At 43.6% G+C, this 23,212-nt stretch overlaps 1 protein-coding gene across 3 annotated transcripts in view; it reads left to right on the plus strand.

Moving 5' to 3' along the window:
- SUFU (SUFU negative regulator of hedgehog signaling) overlaps positions 1-23,212 on the plus strand; it is a 90,298-nt gene that overhangs the window by 27,247 nt on the left and 39,839 nt on the right. For all 3 annotated transcript variants that reach the window (XM_061372562.1, XM_061372563.1, XM_061372564.1), the window contains exon 3: positions 87-223. In XM_061372562.1, the coding sequence (XP_061228546.1) occupies positions 87-223 (137 nt within the window). The remainder of the gene's footprint in view (positions 1-86; positions 224-23,212) is intronic.

Below are 23,212 nucleotides of genomic sequence, written 5' to 3' on the forward strand. Positions count from 1 at the left end.
CTCGTAAGTTTTCCATGGTCCTAATCTTGAAGCCTGCTCTGGTTACAAGGAATATGTCGTGACTTTTTATTTTTCATTCCCTCCAGGTTTACAGGAACAGACGGACCAAGTGGTTTCGGATTTGAGCTGACGTTTCGCCTAAAGAGAGAAACGGGGGAGTCAGCACCACCTACTTGGCCAGCAGAGTTAATGCAAGGCTTAGCCAGATACGTCTTCCAGTCAGGTACTGCAGGGTTAAGTATGCTGCCTCACTTTTTTCCTGCCCTTGTTCTTAAGGGCAGCATCTGTTACGTGGTGCAACACTTGTCTCATCAGCGCTCTATCAAATCTTGGGCATTACCTTTGTCTGAGAACCCACGAGTGTGTTCCTTCCATCAGCCCAGCTTGCTGGGGACAAAACCCAACTGCTGTTCAGGTAACACCAAATCCATAGCACTGAAAAGCTGAAGATACAGAACAGTTAGTAACCATAGGAAGCCTGCCCAGTGACTCTTTGTTGATCTTTTGTGTTGTTGGTTTCACCTTCTCTCAGTAAGGAAAGCTTATAGTGAAATGGCTGAGAAGCACCCACCTTGATAAGGTTGCACTTCTCAGCCTAACGGCTGAGAATAACTTCAGAAAAAGTTGCAGTTCATTCACAGGCAAGTATGTTCTTATTGTCTCTGCAGTTGAGCAGCAGCAACATGTGTAAACAAGAAGTTGCTGGGATGAGAAAATGGCATAAGGGATGCCAAGGCTGGGAGGGCTAGGGAATTAACAATTGGGAATCATTAATGCTGATGGAGACATGCCAGAAAACTGAGAACCAGGGAACCTAGAAAACATCCTCTTGCATCTACCCTTTCTGGGTTTCGTCCACACCAGTAGATTGAATATTAGTTCTAGTCTGAGCACGTGCAGACCCAGAGAATGGTTGAGTGCATTGGAAAGCACTCTCCAGAATCGCAAGATATGAATGAAAATATTTGAAGAACTTTCTTTTAACCTAGTTTGAGGTCCTTTACAGGTAAAGTACCTTCCAAATCAATGATTATTGAATTTAAAACATTTGGTGCTTATTCTACTAGTTAATAAATTGGTCAGTAACTCCTGATTCTGTTGCTGGTTAAAACCAGGATTGCTCTGCTGACCTCAGTGACAAATCTCTGAGGCAGTGGCGACTCATGTGGGTTTGTTTTGTTTTGTTTTCCTAAATATTGACAGCACAGGTTATTGCTTCTCATCATACTGGGAGTGTCTCTTGTTGCAGTTTAAAACGACCCAAGCATATTTTTATAACCTTTGCTGTGTAGCTGTCTCCGCTGGTTGACATCCAAATTTGGGCTCACCTTTCTGTCTTGATTTTTGCTGCCCTTAAGTGTCTGAATCCGAGTAAATATAGTAATTTTTGCTGTTGTTTGAGGTTCCCATCCTGCCCAAATTGTATTGTGTAGTAGCTTTTTGATACTGACCATGCAGTGATGAATTCATACTTACATTTTCTATGTTTTTGCTACAAGGTCTGAAGAAAAAAATCTGAATCTAAAGTCTCCCTTTTACATACTAGATACTTACATACTTATTATTTAGATATTTATCTTATGTATTACACCCCTTTTAAAATTTTCTGCTCCAATGTAGATTCTCATAACAGTCTTTTAACAGAGTAGTTTCAGTGCCTTCTATTAGCATGTTAAGCAGCCTCCCATGCTTATTTTTCTTGCCCTTTTCGTGGGTGAGAGAAAGTCTGCAGAGTAAAATGGGATTTGGTAGGCTACTTTAGGACAAACTTCTCTGTGACTAAGTTGGCACTCAGGGCAGAGACTTTCCTTGTTTGGCTCCTGCACTAATGCAGTCTCGTGTTTCTGAACTCAAAGCTAATGAATTGTTTTTAGACTGGAAAGGGTGGTTGTGCCCATGCATCAGTCTGACATGAACTTTTAAGGGCCTCCGGTATTATCCATGCTGCTTTTGACTTTCTGTCCACCATGACTCCTTAAAGGCACTGCTCAAATATATGTTAATGGATTCTAGCCTCTGGGTGCTTAGCTCTCAATTTACATTGTTTAAAAACCCAGTGTATGAACCATAAATTGACTTCTTTCTTTGAATATGAAATTAAGCAACAAGCCAACTGAACACTCATCATGCAATAGGCAACCCATGTGCTGGGTTGTCTTAGGAAGAGCATGACCAGGAGACTGAGGGGAGTTATTACCTGTTTGGCAATGCACTGGGGATGCTTCACCTAAAACACTGGGTCTTGGTTTGGGCCTTCTGGCTTAAGAGATGCTGAAAAACTGGAGAGTGTCCCGGGCAGTCAGGGCCCTAGGGCATGTGAGCTATGAAGAGAGCTGAGGGAGCAGGGCAGGGTTAGCCTGTGAAGAGAGGGTGCAGAGTGATCCGACAGGAGCGTACAACTATTGAAAGGATAGTTACAGGACTGGGGTCAAGCCCTACGTAATACAACAAGGGGCTACAGCTCTGAACTGTAGTATGGGAGGTTCTGGAAGGTCTTCAGGAAAAACTTGCTCACAAGGAGGGTGGTAAAGGACAGGTAATGATTTATGAGAGGTGGTGGATCTCTATTCCTTAAAAGGTTCAGGACTTAGCTCCACAAAGCTACAACAGTCCTGATCATCATTGGTGATGGCTCCACTTAAATAGGAGGCTGGACGAGAGACTCCCAGAGGCCCCTTAGATGTTACCAGAAGAGTTGGATTTTTTGTTTTGTTTTTTCTCCATGCAGCTTCGTGCCCTTCAGCAAGCAGCTGTGTGCTGTCACTGAGTATTACCAACCATTCCTTGCCCTGTATAGAAGGAAACCATATGATGTTGCAGCAAGTGAACAAGTTCTAGTTTTATTTTAGTACAAATTTATTTATTGCTCGTCTCCTTTGGATATGAACTTTCTCAGACTAAAATCTTCTGGCTAATCATAGACACCAGGTTAATCCCAAGAAGATGATGTAAGTAAGCCTTACTTGGAAGATGATGTAAAAGTAAGCCTTGTAATGGGATAGACTATCATGTTTCTTGATCTCTCAGGGCAATGCTTGTTGACAATACCTAGATGTAGGCATCTTCTGTTTAGTGTAGGCTTGCTCACTCTATTGCTTTGCACAGTCCCCAGTCCTTCTACATCTGACGTATCTCACTGCTTTGCTTATGAGCTGCTGCCTCTCAGGCTGGCAGTTCCCAGAGCAGTTCCTATGTTCTTCTTTACATCACCCCTGAGTAATCAGGCACCCACTGCTCTGCATTGTTGGGGTTTTTCTGCCTAACAGGATTTCCCTCAGTATAATGTGGTCACTCTGCAAAGCCAGGTGTCTTTTTTCCTTGGTCTTTTACAGGACTTTTCTAGTCAGATGTTAAAACTGGGAAGTATCTGAAGGGGTGGTTTTCCTGAAGCCCATCGGGTAGTAGGCAGGCTGGGGTACAACAGCATTGTTTCACATGACAAAAGGTTTCTTTTTTGCTCGAGTTCTTTCTGTCTGCGCCACTCGGAGCATTTATCAGATGCAGCAATGGTGGTGTTTGACTCTGGTGTATGTACCTGAAAGTTGTCCTCTTCTTTCTTTTCTTTTTTCTTTTTTGTTTTTGTGGGTTGTTTTGGTTGGTTGGTTGGTTTATTTTGTTGGGTATTTTTTGGAGGGGGGGGTTGGTGTTTTTTGGTTGGGGGTTTTTTGTTTTGTTTTTTTTTTTAACCCAACTTTTTAGTCTCTTTGATACTCCAAAGTAGCCTCAAAAACATTTGATGAGCCGAACCAACTTAAGTAATGCCTATGAATCCTCTCTGAACAAGAGGCAAGAAAAAATAAACTGGTAGGAGCTTTTTGGGTAGGCTCCAAGCACTTCCACATGTCAAAAGATAGCTTACTTTGAAAGCTATGCTAAGAGCTAAATTCTTATCTCTTGAATAACCAGCCAACTTTTAGGTTATCATAGATGTGCTTTGTTGGGTCGGGTTGAAGCTGGGGGAGAGTAAGGTGTAGTTATAGTCCTGCTGAACCTGAGCATTTTCAGATGGTGATGACTGAGTTGAAAACTCACCTAGCAGCTACTGCTGTCCCAAATATTATTACTTTATATTGCAGTTGCAAAGCATGTCTCATTGCAGTTGATGTATTTTTGTAACAAACACTTCTAGGCAAATGAATGTCATGTTCCTTTGTTCCTGTCTCTCCTGCACTCTGGCTGTGATTTAGAAAAGCAGCCTTCTGCATTGAATTTCAGCCCTCTTTGAGCCTTGGCTTCCCTGTTCACTGTTACAAACACTTGGTGCTTTGTGCTTTTGATTAAATGGCACTACTTCCCCTCCTTCAACAAACCAAGCTTGAGAATCTCAAACATTTTATTTGTGGCTTTATCTGTTCTTTATTTTATCACTGTTTGACCACGACCACGCATTCCAGCTCTGTTATTTTTAGTTTTAAAAACCCCCAAACCTTGAATCGGTGACCTTAGCTTGTCATGGTTCACGGGTATACTGGGAATATCTCATGGTAGAACAAATTTATACTTCAAACAGACAGGAAGAAATGCTCTTCCTACAAAAAGCGTATCTTGGGCTTATTGCAACTCTTAACTCTTTACCTACTGCAATATGACAACACGTAATCAGTATAGAGAGGCTGTGATTTGTGTTTTCCTGAAATCAAAATCTGCATTGTTTCTATGTTATTTTTATAGGCGCATCTGATATGTATATCATAAGGGCAATACATTAATGTTGCATGGAAACAAATATGTTGTGTGCATGAGTTCTTGCTGCTTCTGTGTTTCTTGGCCTGAAAGAAAACAGCTGCAGCCGTAAGGTACAGGTTTGGGGAAACTGTCAGGAAAAACCCATCATGTTAATGGTATAGTATATGTCATGGTTATATTCTCTGCAGTGCATGATTGTAGTGGGGAGCTAGTTAGTGAAACTATATTCAGAAGTACTAAAATGTCCCTGAATTAGAGGTATACAGGTTGGCTAAGCTTGATAACATTTATCCTGGCACATGTCTGCTTGAGCAGTTTGAGCCCTACTGTTACAGGGGGAGCAGGTAGCTTTACGGGAGGCTGGAAAATGGCAAATGCTGTTCTTCACTTTCAGCCACACAAAAAAAACCCAAACAAACAACAAAACCAGAACAAACCCCAAAAATGCAAAACCCTGAGGTTTCTAATTGGTCTCCCAGACTTTAGATCTTAAGAAACAGTTAAGAAAAACAAACCATCTAGCAGGCATTCAGGGAATAATGGATGTTCCAGCATGGGCTTATCAAGATAAATCAGAACAAACTAACTGTGGTGAAGTTACAGGCACCATGGGAAGCAGTGAGTGTTGGTTACTTTGATCCTAGTGAGACTTTTGACATTGCCTCTTCCAACAGGTATGTGGGTGAGCTGAGGAAGTGTGGCCTTGATGAACACTAAAGAGGGATGGATACTGGTACTGTTTGGGTGTTTGGACTCTGAGTAATTCTCAATGTGCAGTTGTCAACAACAAAAGATGCATAGAGTTTGGATTCCTCTAAAATCTGCCCTAGAGCTCATGCAATTTTGTACTGATCAGGATGATGAAATGCAGAGTATCCTGATGAAATCTGCAGACACAGCAAAGCACTTCTTGTGCAGAGAGCTTAGATTCAGACAGCCTTTGCAAATAGTGGAAATTATCTCCAGTACCAATGTGCAGTAAGGTCAGGGATGTGCAGCAGCTGTGAGGTCCTGTGCTTACACAAGTTAATCCACTGCACAGTTCTGAAAGAAGAAAATGATTCAAAATTAAAGTCATCAATGAACTATACCTAAAGCAGCATGCTGAGAGAAATTTAATTACTCTAATGTAGAAATAGGAGTGTTCTGTGTATTGCATATGATAGCATCCTGTACTGCTGGAAACACCTTGAAGGGAAAAGGGAGAGCATTGTCTCTCATTTGGGGCAAAAGACTTCAAGTCAGATGCATCCCAGTTGGAGAGAATCTGGAGGACAGCAATAGGAGTGACCGGAAGGTCCACAAAATATGACCTGTGGAGGAATGATAGAGTTACGTTTGTTTGGTGTAGGGCAGAGAAGATGGGAGGAAGATGTGAGAACAGTCTTCAAGTATGCAAAAGGTTGCTGTAGGGAATAAAGTAATAATTTTTTTGTGTGTCTACTGAGGATATGAGAGTGTCACTACCAAAATTTCTGTAAGGTAGACTTAGGATTTGTCATTAGGAAATCTTTTGGATAAATATGGTGAAATACTTCAATAGTTGAAGATTCTCCATTGCTGCATGCCTTTAAAACCAAGTCAAACTATTCTTCATTGATACTTGTCAGGAAGAGTTGATCCCAGATGAGGGCAGAGTAGGCGCCTTCTTGGCCTCCTTTGTATTATAAACGTGTCTTCACCGATTAGGTGTCCTCATCAGGTTTTCTAAATGCAATTTTGGGTGGTTCCATAAATACATAATTTATCTTTTTTTCCTAGTCTCCTGATTACTGGTGTGCTAAAAGATATTTAAATGTGTGAGCTTGAAGTGTCTGCTAATTTGAAAGTTCAATTTTAATATTAAACCTTTGACTAGACAGTAGTTAGAAGCTGTCTGGGGGACAGCTGCAAAACAGTAATAGCAAAATGTGTGAGCAAAAGAAGTAAGCATGCAAAATACAGTTTGTGGGTGGCGGTTTAATGTAGATTTCAGCTGATTACTTCAGGAGAAACTTACTTGTATGAGGTATTCCTTAGAAAACCTATTACACTTTTGTAAAGTGCATTGGACAGAACTAATTCCAGCAGGTACATCCAAGTTCTACATGCGGGCAACAGCATGTTAAAACACTGACTGAACAGCTGATGTGTTGGGCTCTTTGCTGAAGAAATGAGGCAACTTGGTATCTGTGAGCTTCTGCCCTCTGTCATGATTCAAGTCAGTGGGACAATTTCCCACTGTTACTGGAAGGGAGGATGGTGCTGAGTGATGCGTGCAAGTGCCCAAGGCAGCACAGCCACACAAGCCTTTGTCAGCCAGGCTGAAAAGAAAGCCCAAAATGAGGTATGTGTAGCCTTCCTTAGCTACTTCTGACATGTCGTACTTCAGGTAGAAATTATTGTCTGATGGTTTATCCATAGTTTGAGGAATCACATACATTCTTCCTGCCTGTGTGCTTGTTGGGTTGTTGCATCGGTTTGGGGCCATTGTGCCTGCTCTGTGTGCTGCAGATTCCCCTTTTTTTAAGCCAGGGTGATTCTAGGAGTTGTAAGGACTGCAGACAGAGATGCAGTTTTCATCTGATCAAAGTTAGTTTAAGTCTGAGCCACAGAGGCACTTTGCATTTGACAGGCAGTATAACTTCTACACTGAAAATGGGACTCAGTGGGATTAAGTGATTTGACTGGGGTCGCAGCCCTGCAGCCGTTCAGCCAGCAGATACCTTGACACCTGCTGCCCTGCTGTAACTGCTAACACCTCATCTTCACATCTTCTGGAGTCCAGAAAGCTCCAGCGTGGTAGCCTCACTGACTCTTACCTTGCCAACATGTTTTCAAACATTCTTGACACAGGCCAATTTTGTGTGTAAAAAGGCAATAAAAAACCCAACCAAACCCAAAACAAACTCCTTGCTTCCTTGAATACAAATGAGGCCTGTCTAGCTTGTTTGTAAAACAGTGTTTATTTCTTCCCAGTATGGTGACTAAAGCCAAATACAATCTCCCAGTAATTCATATGTATTTTTCCCTGACTGTGCCTTTATATATATTTTTTTCATCCCCAGGCTGATTTATTGTTCTCTTCTGGTTGCTATAGCTCTGTAAAATGTATGTATTTTTTCTATCATCTGTTTGTAATATTGACCAGTTTCCAGCGTAGAGCTGGCCTGGCTCCTCTGTAGTATTCCAGGATTTTAGATTAAAAATGGGGGGGATTAACTATGTTTTTTAACTCTACAAAGAAGTATAAATCAACATCAATTTCATTTCAGCAGAGCCTGTTACGTAGTGAACTCTGCTGTGCAAACACTGAAAATGTACCACAGTAAATTGCCGTAGGTGAATGGGACTCAACTAAGTGCGCAGGCTGCGTGCCTTTATCCTGCAAAGGGGTATGGAAACATTAAGTCACTGGTTCCAATTTAACCCAAGTTTGTCATGGCCAAAAGCTCTCATCATCTGATAGTTATTCAGTGGTCCATGAGAAATTGGTTGGGTCTTAGCCTAATTCCCCTTAGATGTTTCCCATAAAACAAGCTATTCTGTGAGCAGCAGCACAGATCAAGCGTGGTCCTTTACGTCTTTGTGCGCTAGCTCCTCTACATCCCACACTGCAGCAATAAATCCACTCCCCATACTGCTGCCTATGAGCTCACCTCCCAGTATTTCCCATCCCTACCCCCATCTCCTAAGCCAGTCTTGTCATATCCCCTGGATTCCAGCTGGGATGTACGTGCTGTGGCTGGTACCAAGCAACGTGCTGGGTGATAAAACAAACTGGTTGCTTGTGTTCAGAGTGGTTGGCTGATGTGCCAGGCATGACAGACAGCTATTGAGTTTGTGCTTCAGTCTCTAACCTGTTGCTGGCTTTCCCTGTGGCTGTCTGGGGGCTCTTAAGTTGCTGGGGAGGGAATTGCCAAATGCAGCTCTTGTAAATTGCCCTGATAGGCGCTGCAGCAAAGCGCAGGTTGCAGATGGATCTGGCCATTTTTATTTCCCCTTATAGATCACAAATAAAGCTTATGCAGCAACTGCTGGTAATCTAGGAAGAAGCGTCTGCCTGCAAAGCTGTCAGATAACACTGAAGAGACCTCGTGGAAAATGTTTTTGTCTACAGAAGAGGTGATTCTAACAGGAGACATTTTATTTGCATGTAAATGCATCTTCTCTTGAAATACTGCCCTATGGCTGCACAGAGAAGATACTGAAGGTGGGACCGAATTTAGTCTTAGTGTCTTCTTGTTGTTACTGCTTGGAATGCTTGAAACTTACCTTGTGGCACTATCTGATCACCCTGTCCTGCCTGATGCTGGATGCCTGTTGAATGTCCCGCCACATGAGGCTCGTCCTGCTATGGCAGCTCTGCTCACTTTGTGCGTGTGCCCATTAGCTGACACACAAGGCAATGCCACTTGCAGGAAACCTTTCCTTTTGCAGCAGCAGCGATGACAGCTTGCCATATGCTGGCCTCAGCCTATGCGTGCAGTTGTAACTTAACACAAACTTAATTGTGTATCTGACCTCTCAAAGGGGAGATGTCAGTGTTGCAGTATGGCTTCATTTTTTGAGTGGGCTTGAAGGATGGGGCAGCTAAACACCTATCTGCTTTCCTGCTATAGCTACTCTGAGGCAAACCTTAAGGAGCTTTCTAGTTGTTTAGTTTTTGGCATCAAACTTTCTAATCCTTTTGTTGTTTTTTTCCTGGGACTGTTCTGGGTTTGGTCCAGCACTGCTCATTGAAAGGCATTATTATAGCTCTTCTTTTCCCCCTAAAGAAACTGTAAACTTCCAGCGCCTGCTTTTAATGTGAAGATGTTCTTGCCAACCCCTAGCAGAGGTCTGTGGAGGAATATGCATAGCAGTAATATGCATAGCAAAATAGCCTGTCTATAACAGCCAAGTGGAGGGAACCTTTCATTTGAAAAGGAGATGGTGGGCAGGTCTTTGCACTGATGACAAGTTTGGGACTTGCTAGGACATTGTGCAACACCAAAGCATCTCTTCTCCACACAATTCCTCTTGCTGCCATGAGAGAAGACCCCTTGCAATCCTCAGCTAGGTTTAAAAAGTGCTGGATGCTTTGTCAGGAACTTGAGAGGAGTTCCTGCTGGAGAGAGTCCAGCGCAGGGCAACTAAGATGATTAAGGGAGTGGAGCATCTCCCTTATGAGGAAAGACTGAGGGAGCTGGGTCTCTATAGCTTGGAGAAGAGGAGACTGAGGGGTGACCTTATTAGTGTGTATAAATATATAAAGGGGGAATGTTGTGAGGATGGAGCCAGGCTCTTCTCAGTGGCAAACAATGATAGGACAAGGGGCAATGGGTACAAACTGGAACACAAGAGGTTCCGCTTAAACTTGAGAAGAAACTTCTTCTCGGTGAGGGTGACAGAACACTGGAACAGGCTGCCCAGGGAGGTTGTGGAGTCTCCTTCTCTGGAGGCATTCAAAACCCACCTGGACACGTTCCTGTGTAACCTTATCTAGGTGTTCCTGCTCCGGCAGGGAGATTGGACTAGATGATCTTTTGAGGTCCCTTCCAATCTCTAACATACTGTGATACTGTGAACCAGCAGCACTGCAGTGTGACACCGACTTTTGCTTTGTCAGCACTGGTGATGTGAACATAGACTGGGCACAAGGTTCTCCCAGGCTTCCTCCCAGTGTGCAGTTCAGCAGCAGAAATGCATGACTGGGAAACCAGGAGCTTCCAAGGACACAAGTATTCACTTTCAACTTGGAGGGGGAAAAGTCTGTGGCTTACATTGTCTGTGAGCTAGCTATGTAATACAAGTTAAAGCCTTTACTTCTCTACCTACCTAATGTCATGAAGTTTGGGCTTTTTTTTTTCTCTCCTGTAGTTTGTCCTATGGGTCAGGCTGGGTACTTCCTGTGCCTTGCCGTTGAAGCCTGACCCTGTGTCTCTGACTTCTAGCTCTCAGCTGAGAACAGGTTTTGGACCTTCTCTGGCCCCAAAGGGTATGTTGACACTTAAGCATGGAGACACTTTGTGCCAGGAGCCAAAGGTACAGAAAGTCTTTGTTCCTTATAAAAGACTTGTTGAAATAGAAGGAAAGCTGGCTTCCCCAGACTGCTGTACTGATTGCATAGTATTTGTAGGCAGTAAGCGAGGGACCTCAGCACTGCGTGAAAGAGAAGGCTTGTTTTTAGCTGCTGCTGCAATTTAGATAAAGTAGGTTTAGGCCCAGTTTGAGTTGGCTGGATTTCAACTGATGTTGTCCCTTTTAATTGTGTCAACTCATGTCCTGTTCCTGCCTGGGAACTGAACTTGGCTCGTTGCTTTTCAGCTGTTCAGTTCAGCTCATTCAGTTCATTTATTAAAAAAAAGAAAGAAAAAAAAGGGGTGGGTGGGGTGGTGTCTATTTTTTTCTCAGTGCTTTGCATCAGTCCCTGTGCCCTAAGGCTGCTCCCAAATGGCAGGGATGGACAGAGCAGCAACACTTGTAAATCTGATACGTGGTTGCATTTATAAATGCACAACTTGCTTTAGGCTTCATATAGACCGTGGGCTGCCACTGAGAGGGGGGAAAGAAACATGCACAGAGACCTGGAGAAAGCTGTGTGACACATCTCTCTGCAAGTCTGCTGCAGCAGTCGAAGTGGTAGGAGGGCAGCCAGCAGGCCCTGTACCCTGGGGTGCTTTGATGCTGGCCCCTCACAGTGTCTGTCTTGAGTGGCAGCAGTTTCAAGATCAGAACTGATCTTGCTCATGTTTTCTGCCCAAAGTGAGGAGGAGTCGAGCTCTCTGCAGGAAGCTTTTTCTCCATCATACCCATAGCTTCCCTGCTGCAGGAGGGTGACGAGGAGCTGACATGCTGGGGACCAACAGGCCCTGTTAAGAAGAGCTTCTGTAACTTCTGGGGTAAGAAAGTGGGGGAGAAGCTGCACATGGTCCGCCCAGCCTCGGACAAAGGCTCTGTCCTGTGTACTGAAGGAGGAATGCAAGACAAAGGCAACAGCTCAGAGAAGGCATAAAACTCCTCCTCCTGCTGGTGTGAGGTCCTTTGGCGTGTTACATAGGAGGTCTTTGTCCCACCCGGCCTTTCCTGGGAAACGGAAGCAGCCGCTTTAATAGTTAAAAGCTTCTGCACAGAGCAGTGTTGCCTCCTCCTATCGAGGAGCTGAAAGCCACAACACAGAGGGATTGTTCTGTGCTCGCAGGAGCATCCTCTCTTGCTGCCTGTGTGCAATTGTTTGAGATGCACAGAGGAGAATTTGAAGGTTATGTGTACTGAGTAGCCTTGTGAAAAGGACTGGTTTTTCCCTTGACAGCTGCCAAGCCCATGTTAGATGAAACCGCAGAGAAGAGTGGACTGAGCTGGAAGTTGGGTTCAGTGTTACATATCCACCTTATGCTTTCTATTGAAGATCTGTGTAGCAAGTGGTGTTCAAACTGTGCTAACTCACTCTTCCTATGAAAGTGGCAGTATGTGGAGCTTATTACAGACCATCTTCTGACAGCGTCAGACGCAAAGACCCTTAGCAGCAGCCTGCTCAGCCGGGAGGCAGCAAATGGGCACAGCAGGGAAAGCGTTTTGTTCTTGGTGGGGAAGAGAAACTGGGAAAGTATATTCAGAGGCTGCAGGCAGCCTACAGCCTGTGGAAAATGGACTCTCCTGCTTTCTGGTTTGAAAACATGAACCTAAAGGAGTTATCTTGGAACACTTGGGGTGACTTTTCAAAAGGTGCTCCATAAACATGCCAGCCATTTTGGATCTGAACCATAAATATAGCTCTTGGACTAGGTTCGCATGTTTCTCTTGCCCTACTGTAATGGGTTGGTAGAGCTCAATGCGTAACTAATATTTTACACAAATATGTGTGAATACAGAGTTCCTCTGTTTCCTGCCCTTCGGCCTCCTGCTTTGCCAAAGGAAAACAAAAGTTTGGCCTGTGCAAGCTTGAAATTCCTCAAAATTTAAGAGAAAATAATCACTGAGAAAAAGGCTACAGTGCTCACTCTTAAGGGACCCTGCCCTTCCTGTCCATTATAAGCCCCAGAACTGAAGCCCAGGTAACTAGAACTCTTTTTCTGAAGAGATTACAATGTAATAACTGCATGAGTCTTTTCTCGCGGAAAATTTTGTATCTATTGCCCTTTTTTGAGCATTTTTTGCTAAAAGGGGTACTCTTGTGCAGTCTAGCAGTCTTCCCGTTAGACATCTGTGCTGTGAAGGCTATTAAAAGAAGCTGCTTCCATCTTCTTTGCATCCTTCACAGGAGAATACTGCCTTCCCTTTCAAGCTCCCTGAAAGCTCTTCAACATACACTTATCCTATATAGATATCCAGGGGAGGATCACAAGTGATTGTACAGTCTTACAGTGCTCCCGTGTCTATCTGAGCATCCATCATTCTCAGTGGCTTGCCACATGCGCAATTACGTAGGAGGTCCAACAGAAAGAAGTGCTTTTGTTTTTCTTTCCTGCTGCAGTTCTCTCTCCGAACACACATAAAAGTTGCTAAATGCTGTGGGTACAAGTCTTTGTTCTAGTTGCATCTGGCTGGGAGGCATTCAGGTAACCATAAAACATTCTGGCTTTCATGTGCCAGAACACAGGATAGGGTTTTTAAATGAAAGGCAGGTATCTCTTCAAATTAGCCACGTGGGATCACATAATCTGTAAATAAACTGTCATTAAATACCTATTTTGAGCTGAGTCCTTATCTGACAGGGATCCTTCTGTATAACATCCTTTCTTGCTTGTGGGCCTCCACCCCATCCCGAGGCTATTCAGTTCCTGAAACTGCTGAAGACATAAATACCATCCTTTGAAGGGGAGCTATAAAAAATACATCTTGTTCAGGTGAAGGATGCAGGAAGCTGGTGGCAGCACAGCTGAACAGAGGTGAAAGGGTCTCTTGCCTGGCCTGGAGCTCAGCATTTGGCAAGTGTGTCATTCCTGGACTGGGTGATGGAGAGGGTGAAGAGAAGGTTGTCCCACTTGCCTGTTGGAGGAGCTGAAAGAAGCCCAGCCCTGCAGCATCCAAGGGCAGTGGGTCTGAGTGATGGGGTGTAGAGGAGTAAGAGCTTGGAGCAGGCGAGTTGTGGGGCTGTGAAGGAGCAACTTGTATTAATTCTCTTTCTCTGCCATACTTGTCAACATCAGAGAAGTCCTTTGATGCTCCTTTGTCTTCCTCCAGCCTTCTCTCCCTGTGGGAGGGAACCATGCAGATAAATCTATAGATAGGTGAGAACAGTTCTTGCAAAAGCAAAACAGGAGATGCGTCCTGCCCCAGGCGTTGCTTATGCTGAGGGGATGCCAAGCACAATGGATGTGCCAGCTCCCGCCTCTGCTGACTTCGAGGGCTGGAGAAGGCTGAAAGGAGATGTGGGAAGGAGAGGAAGTGTAGGAGGAGGTGGCTGGGGGAGCAGGCTGTATGGAGTCAGGGAGAGGACAGGGGGCCCACTGCTCGCAGAGGGTGGGAGCGTGCCCTGGGCACCGGAGTCACTCGCTGGGAGCCCGCATGAGAAATTCTCGGAGGCTGCAGTCATGGAAATTGTATACGTGCTTAGAGATGGGCAGGGAGAAGGAGCCAGCCAGGCACACAGATGTGTAAGGCATGGAATGAAACATCCTGGAAACCACAAGAGGTAGAGGAGGCCTAGAACCAGATCGGTTATTGCATGATAGCATTTTAACATTTGGTTTTTGGCTAAGATACTACACTCTAATGTTACAGAAGGTACCTGGGTGCCTGGGACCTACTCTGTGATAAGAAAAGCAGAGCTTGCAACTCCATCAGCAGAAGCTGCAGTGCAGTGAGACACATTTTCCACCCTCCCACTGCCAGTAGGGGTGAGTGCTGGCTCTGAGCAGGGCATGGAGAAGTGAGGACTTAGTGTTGTCCTGCTGGTGATGTAACCTGGGAAGGCATGGGAGGCCCTTCATGGGGCTTTCAGTCCAGGAGACTTGAATGAGCAAGTGAGTTTATATATGCTTGCATGAACTGATGTGACTTTCGAGAGGCACGTTAGTTTTCCAGGCTTCCAGCCTGGAGCTGTGCAGTCACCACCTCTCTATTTTCAACCAGCTGATCAAGTTTTGGAAGTCTGCATCACACTTCTGTCTGATACTGTCTTCAACCCTTAGAGGTCGAGCAGTGCTTACAGTACCAGTTACAAAGTACAGTACCTTACAAAGCCAATTTTGGGTTTTCCACGTGTTAAAAGAACCTCTTGCCTATGCCTATTGTTTCTAAAAGCTCCATATGAATCCCTGCAGTGGAGCTATCATTTAATTGTACTCCAGGACTTTAGTACTTCCTGAAGCACCTTGTCTGTGCTGCATGTCTGCAGCAAGCAGCAGCACCACGTGTATTTGCCCCTCTTTGGAGTGTCTGGGCAGGGGCAGTTCCCATTTCCAGGACAGGAGATAAGGGGCAGCAAAACAACTGAAAAAAAGAAAAACAGGGAGAAAAAGCATTTTTTTAACATAGGACAAATGTACTATGGCTGGATTCTACTAATTCCTTGTATATTCTTGAAACACATCCAGCTTGACTTGCAAATGAAATTACAAACTATTTGTCAGCAGGTCCCACAGAAGATACTGCCGTCATTTCTCCCCTTTACCAATCTATGTGTGCAGTCCTTTGTAGGTTAGGAAACTAAGCAGATGGGCTGAATTCAGCATTAATTTGATTATCCTTAGATTATCACAATGTGGCTGGCAAATGAGTCTGAATAAAGCCTTATTTCATCTCTGTAATAAGTTGCAATAGCAGTATTACTTTGAAGTTTTTAGACACAATTTTCAGTTTTAGCTTTTATATCTGTTTATTATAGGTACGTCTTTGCATGCTTATATCCGTTATTGAGGTAGTTAGAAACATAATTAAGTAGTTCTAGCGAAAAGTGTATCTGATACGTTCAGTGCTGGCCCCTGAGTCTGCCCTTAGTTTCAATTAGTTCTAGCTGTTCAGTCAGCAAAATGGCACTGAAAAACAGCATCACATCTTACTGGTGACAGATTGCCAGATTACCTTTTATTTTTAACAAAGCCAGGCTGAATATTAAGAGCCTGTTGGAGAAAATTCGTTTATATAATAAATTATACAGACCATGCATGGGGTAATCGTGGGGCAATAAATTACATTGTTTCTGTAAGTATCAGACAAGCTGAATTCAATTTAAACGTCTGGCTGCATCACTGTCGTGCTGGTGAGGAACTCACTGGGGGCCTTTTTAACATTCCTGCACCCATAAGTCATGGAGCTGAAATCCTGCTTTGCTTTGCTGTCAAATACAGAATTGCTCTGAGTTATGCAGACTGATGTCTGTGTCTTGCTGCCTGCACTTTAGCTGAGATTTCACAGTAGAATACAAAAATGCAGGTTTGTACCCCTGAGAGCAGTGAGTTTTCAAGCTGCCAAGTGATGCAGATAACGTAGGTCTGGCTCCTGTGAGGGATGTGGTCATCTTGTTGGTGTGCCAGCATCCCCGGTGCCACATGCTGTTGCAGATTTATTTGGTGTTATATTTTAGACCAAGTTATCAGAGAAGTGACAAGCCTTATGCTGGCATAGCTAAGCAGCATTGCTAGCTCAAGAGGGTAGTCCAGGTAGTTGCTGCTTTATCAGGGGAACAAGCAGGACTGTTTTTCAGCATCAGCTTGTGCATATCCCAGGATAAAGTGACCATGTAATGGTGGCCTGGCTTTCTGCAGAAATAAGAGGGGAACAGAAACTTGCTTTTGAAGGATAGGAGTTGCAGTAGGGGCGGTTGTATTCCCCAAACCAAGCATACTTAGTAGATAATGTACTTAGGGCATCTTCTGCTCTGTGTGATATCAGCTCGTAACCTGTAACACACTCTCCGGATGGATTTATCCAGCTGGTAAGTCAGAACAGTTTAACTTGTCTGTTGCAGACTTTAGCTGGCAATTTGGAGGAGGAGGTATCTTAAAAGACACACACACAGGAATGGTCAGGCTACAACTCTGTTCTTTTAAATTGAAAATCTATCTAAAGCACTCCATGGCATGACCATGTCAGAAGGTGGAAGCTTCTGGCCTTTGTATGAACCAGGGTGGTGCAGTGTGAACTGGAACCAGGCTCAGGCTGGGGTCTGTATGCCAGGCTGTGCATGGGCAAGAGCATGCTTCAAGTTTCTTTGCTGCCTCCTTGCTGGTGGAACAGCATCAGCTCCTTGTTTTCCTCCATACAGTCCCCTATGCATATGCCAGGGCAGACACTTGACTCACAGATGCCCAAATAGCTATTTTCCATCTGCTCTGCATGCAGGTAGCAAACTCACTGGGAATGCTCCCTAACCCAGATTAAGCCTGGGGCCACTTTTTGCATGGAGCTGTTTTAGCTTGTAGTACTTTTCCCTGTTTGCTATCCTTTTCAATTTATACCCTTTGGCTATTCAAGGGAATAAGGACTCCTTGCAGGATCCCACAGAAAACTGGCAGGTTAAAAAACAAATTGAAAATACAGTGGGAATTAATCTGTGTTTCTCTCTAGAGGTAGGTAACACCTCTTGATCATAGACTGCATGCATTACACTGTTTATAAAACATCTTGAGGCAAAGAATATGGCTTGGTTTTATTTCTTTAGGCATCAGCTATATTTAGTCAAATTAAAGGGGATGGGAATGCACTCCAAGGAAATACATGAGCAATGTTACACAAAGAAAATTTACAAGTCTTCAGTGGAATGGTTCCTTCTGAGTTATTTCCTCAGTTCTCATTATAGAGCAGTTGGATAGTAAAGTTAGGAGAGATTGCACAGCTGAATTATGACCATTGCTGCATGAAGGAACCTCACCTGCTTTAAATGGGTTGTAAAAGAAAATGGATAATGACATTTTAAAGACTTCAAAATATGGGAAATTTAACAGAGTGGCCCAGTATAACTGTCTTAGAGATGCTGTTCTCACGTAATAAAATGGTACAAGAGCTAGTTTATGGAAAATTTAGAGATTTCTTATTTTTGTAGAGCTAGAGAGGGGCTTCAGATTTGCTATTATAAATTATGAAACAAAATAGTAAGCTTGAAATGAAATGTTTTAATGATTTCCTTGCTGAGTTTTGGTGAAAGCAATACCTCCCTATGAAGCACTTTGATTTCATAGAATCAGCAATTTCTGAACAGAAAGAAAAAGAAAAATCACTAGTTTTTGTTAAAACACAAACTTGGAGGAAAAGAACCAGTGTCAGACCTGCTAGGATGGGTCACCTGGCTGTGTTAGGTTTAAGTCCTGTTAGTATGCCTCCTGAGCAGGAAGGTTGCAAGTATCCAAGAGGTTGCTGTAAGCAGCCTGTGTATTTACAACACATCCAGCACTCCCATGGTAACTGCTGAAGGATATGTGTTTATCCTGAGGCACGTCAGGAGCTTAGCTCTTCCTTCCGTGGAGGGAACATGTCACCACCTCAGGTTTACTGTGAGGCAGAAGTGTTCAACAGCAGTCCCTTGTGAATCAACTTGTATGCAATAAATCATTGCCTTTGTGTACTCCTGAGGTTTTGTGGATTTATCCATACACCAAAATCATTTGGATTTAATTTTTTTCATATATTTTTTTTTCATGTCCTTTGCTATTTAATTCCTCCTGTTGATGGTTAGATGTTTTCTTGCCGTCTGTCCGACGGATTTGACAGTTCCCTGGTGAGGTGCTGATAACTTTTTCTGGTGACTGTTGTTTTCGCTGTGCTCATCTACGGAAACAAGGCTGTTTCATTCATGGTAGCTGACACTGCTACACAAATGGTGTTTGAACCTGTTGGCCAGTGTCAGACAGACTTAACAGAGTAGTAGGGCTCTTGGAGAAACTTGGTTTTTAGATTGTAAAAAGAAGCAGATGAGTAAAAATGCTGACAGTGCTCCCTGTGGTGGTGAAGAGTGGTGGTGTGTCACACTCAACCTTAGACATGAGGGAACCTAGATAGGGTCTTCCTGTGTGTGCCATAGCTGCAATAAAAGCTTTAGTTAAAAGCTCCTTCCTCCTTAGGCAATGAGGAGTCCATCCACAATGTGCACACCCCAGAGAAGAGAGCATCTGTAGATCCCCTGTTCCTAGAAGTCTTCTCCAAGCTTATTCCTGAGCATGGGAACATACAAACTGGTTTGAGGCTTGCTATTTACACAAGAGTACATCAGAGTTCTCCCATTATATAAAATTATTTCCCTGGACATAACCACATCTCTTGTTGGCTTTGCTGCTCAGTCAGGTAGCATGGGAATTCAGAGGCAGAAGTCTTTGCAGTAGGAAAAGACACCTGAGTCCTGGCATTTGCTGCTCCCAGGCTGATCATTGCCCTCCTGTAGTAGTAGAGAAATGCTTGTCCAGTAGAAGCCCATGATTTTTCACTGCTGAAAGCCGTCTCACCTTTTCCTGGATTCTGGACACCAATGCAGTTTCTCTCATTCAGAAATACAGTGCAAAAGGACTTTGGTACCATCTGATGTGTTCAATCCCTGCTCAAAGCCAGTAAGAAGTTTTCCCACAGGTGCTAATCTGCACACAATTACAACATGCCAAAAGGGTTGTCATGCCAGAGCTTGTTAAGAGTGAAAAGTTTTGGATCAAAAGTTGCTTTTTAATCACCTAGTATAGAGCAGAGGTAGTTCCCAAATCTACAAGGGCTGGGACAGCATCAGTGTTATGATACGATCCTTGCAGAACTTGCTTTGTTGCTGAGGCTCTAAACTTTCAGCTTTACTAAACTGAGATAATTCGTAAAGGAGTGTTCTGTGCTTATCTGAAAGGGGGGTTATGTTTTGCCTTAAAACTACAAATCGTTCTGAGATATTTGTAGCAATGAGTCCTGTTAGACTAGGTCAGAGCTCTGCAAACATAAACTTCTTCCTGTAATCTTTTGTTTTTCCATACAATATTTCCTTTACGTGTTTATTGATACCTATCGTCATGTCTGCATTTTCATTTTGTATATAAGTAGCTTCCAGCTGTGAGTGTAGGAGTCTCATTTGATATCTGCAGAAGGCATCAAAATGTGTACTTCTCAGTATGGCGCTAAAACTGAGTGCTGTTGAGAGACCCATATTGGCATCATTATCTCTCAAGGTCCTAGTCCCGTCCTTCATTCATAGCAATACAAAACGGATCTCAGAAATTAGTTTGGAGATGGCAGGCTGCTCCTTTGGTTAGTCTGCATGGTTTACGAGATACAGGTTTGCATTTTGGGGAACAAAAAGCTGACTTCAGGCACGTCTGACTGAAGTGTGTTGTTTCTTTTAAGGTGTTTGTGCTCCTCGTGTACCTGAGCGTGTCCTGTGCCCACTCATCTCTTGGGTTTATGGAAATACATACGTACATGTAGGAAATACTAGAGCATTTTACCTGTTTGTGGATGAAAGGCAGGTTGTGAAAAGTGAGTTATCAACAGCGCTGCAAATGTAAGGTGCAAAAACCACAGGAGACTTTTCACATCTGGCCATGCTGTGATGAGTTTGAGGATTTATCGGGGTGTTTAGTGTTCTATTCAACATAAATTAAATTCAAAGCCCCAAGTTTAGTTATAAATTTACTTTGGAGGATGAAAGCTTTAGGATTTTCTGGCTAAAACGTTGTTTAAAACTTAGAATCATAGAATAGTTAGGGTTGGAAAGGACCTTAAGATCAAGTTCCAACCCCCCTGCCATGGGCAGGGACACCTCCCACTAAACCATGTCACCCGAGGCTTCGTCCAACCTGGCCTTGAGCACTGCCAGGGATGGAGCATTCACAACCTCCCTGGCAACTTTCCAACTAACTTAAATGCTTGGAAAGACTTTGATCGTCTTGTTTTGAAAACATGAATGTGAAAGGTGGGAAAGGAGAACGCTCATCCTCCTTCATCCTCCTTTCCAGCATTAGGCAAAATAAAGTTATCAAGTCCTTTCTTTCTGTAATTTCTTCGCTTCTGTGGCTACAAGTGCTGCAATTAGAGCTGTCCTCAGTGCAGTGGTCTCTGTAGAAGAGCTTGTATCTCACATTCCACATTGGTTACAATGCACCAAGTGAAGAACTGAGGTTTATGCTGTAATTCTGAATTTCTTGCACTCCTACAGGTTTTAATTCAGCTTCATGTTATGTGCAGTGTTTCTGTGTGATTTAATTGAGTAGTCAGTGTGAATTTTGTGGTGTTGGTGTGCATGCAAGGCAGAGGGAGGTTTTCTAAGTGCTCAGTGTTCACATGGATATAAACAGGTGGGTTTCCAGCAGAGACATTTGCATTTGAAAACCTGCTCTAAACGGGCTGGGCTTTCCCAGGAGAAGCAGCACCAGCAGTGAAACGCAGCGATCGATCAGCATAGAATTGTGTGAGCATTTGATGGGCAAAGTGTTGTGGTGGAAAGACAGGGCCCAAGAATAAGCGCTTTGTGGCTTTGTTTCCTTCCTGAAAACTGTGACTGAGAGGCTTTTATCATTTAAACCAAAAATGCAATCAGCCACATTTTGGCTAACCTGGAAAATATCAGAAGATCCTTTGCAATATTCTAAGTGGTTTCTTTAATCCAGTCTTGATACTAAAGAAAAACAACCCATAAGTTATGCTTTTCACTTTTATATGCTTATGTTTTCCCAACTTTAAAACTAAAGTAATATCTGAGCCGCTCCTTTCAGTTGCAGAGCTGAAAGTGTGCAAAGAGTACCTCAGGATAAACTCTTTCAAGCAGCTTGCATTCGCTATGTTTTCTTTCATTCCTAATTTTAACTAAGGAAAACATTCCCTTACTTATCACAACACTTCTGTTACATGCCTCGATTTTCTGGCCAACTTCCTTATGGTATTTGGAGTTTATTTTAATTTTCAATGGAAAAAGCAGTCCAAGACATTCATGTGAAAACCCTGTAATGATAAATGTTGAAATGCACACCAATGGGGACACCTGGTGGAGAAACTACGAGTTGCCCGGGACGCCCTGCATGAAATCCTTGAACGGGTGAGCCTGGGTTAGCTCATCACTGAGACTGCTGGTGTTTTTAACCACAGCAACTGCAAGATAACTCTTGTTACCTGCTGATGGCTCCCTTGAAGCATCCTGCACTTGCTGCTGGCCAAGAGTACATGCACACAGTTGTGGTGGTGTGAGTGCACAGTGAGTGGTGTGCAAGGACCCAGTTCCTCAGTATCTGTTTTTTAATGTGACTGGGGACAAAGCAACAATTACTGGCAAATGCTGTTTCTCTTTTGTCACTGCAGAAGCTGCCATGTTCAAGGATTTTCAAGTATGCCCTATAGATAGTTAAGTCCTCTTGACATGTATTTGGAAGGTGATGTGGGAAGGTTAGGTGAAGATCTAGGACCACATCTGGTCATAGCTGCACTCTACTGAATCATGAGATGCTCTGAGGTCCCATCATATGAGATGCTCCAGTCTTGGCAAACAGCAGCTCAAGTAACCACTAACATTTTCCTGTTTGCAGTATAAGTCCTAGTCCTCCTCCAGTAAAGGAGGGCAAAGCCTCTCCGGTAAGCATGGCCTTGAGAGAGACCATGGTAAGAACAGCAGCCCAGACTGCCTTCATCAGTGAGCTTGGTCAGGCAGAGGGGTGTTGTGCTTGCCACTGGCTTTGGTAGCAGGCAGGCAGTACTTGCTTTATCCCTGGGGCACTACACATCTGTCAGAGAGCAGAATGTGTATTCCAGGCTGTTTACTTGTGTGTGCTATAAAAGCTCTGTCTGGAGTGAGACAAGCACAAGACCCAGGGACAAGGCAGTCAGCTAGGCAGCATTATCTCACACATCTTCTAGGAACTGTGTGCAATTGGACCATGCTATAACTGGTGTGAAATGGTCATGGTTGGTTGTTTTACTTCTAGCTCACTCAGAAAGCACGTATTAGCCTTTCCTATGATGGGGCAGCAACATACAGATGGGTTCTGGTGGGCTTTGTAGCATTCACCAGCTGTGGAACATGGGATTATCTGGGGCTTTGTCTTTCTAAGTAGGAGACAAAGAAAAGAAAGGAATGCTTGCAGTCGTGAAGAAGGAAGGATAATTTCTGTCTCTTTGTTTTAATGCACTTTATTCTGACATAGAGGGAAATATATAACCTGTTGGTTTTCTCATTGTTTGGGAAGGAAGGAACGTATTAATTATAATTCTGCACCACAGCCACCAGACAGCTGGGAGAGAAAGTGGCTTTGACTGAGACCCTCACAAATTGGGCTGCAGACTGTGGATTTTTATTAGACATAGCAAAATGTTATTTGTGTTTAAGTCACTTTTCAGCATCTTTTCTCTGTGGCAAATCAGAGCTGCAAATTAAGTATGAATTGGTGTCCCATCGGCATCCAGCATGGCCTGCTGACTCTGCACTCTCTCACAAAATGAGACTAATAGTAAATGAGAGAAAAGCTAATCTTGTTTGTTGGGTTTGGGATTAATATCAAAGCAGGACACCCATTTTTTGCTGCAGGACTCAAGAGTGAGCAATTTTAAAGTCAGTTCTTGAATTCAGATGGCTCAGCGGTGAGTCACACCAGTGACTGTCCTGAAACAGACAGGGGTCAGGAGCAGATGCTAAGAGAAGGAATATTCTGGCAGACTGCACAGACTAAATATTTCA

This window comes from Neopsephotus bourkii, unplaced genomic scaffold (genome assembly GCF_033783945.1).
Source record: "Neopsephotus bourkii isolate Nb327-2 ecotype Australia unplaced genomic scaffold, CSIRO-AGI_Nbou_v1 NB_1615, whole genome shotgun sequence".
Lineage (NCBI taxonomy): Eukaryota > Metazoa > Chordata > Aves > Psittaciformes > Psittacidae > Neopsephotus > Neopsephotus bourkii.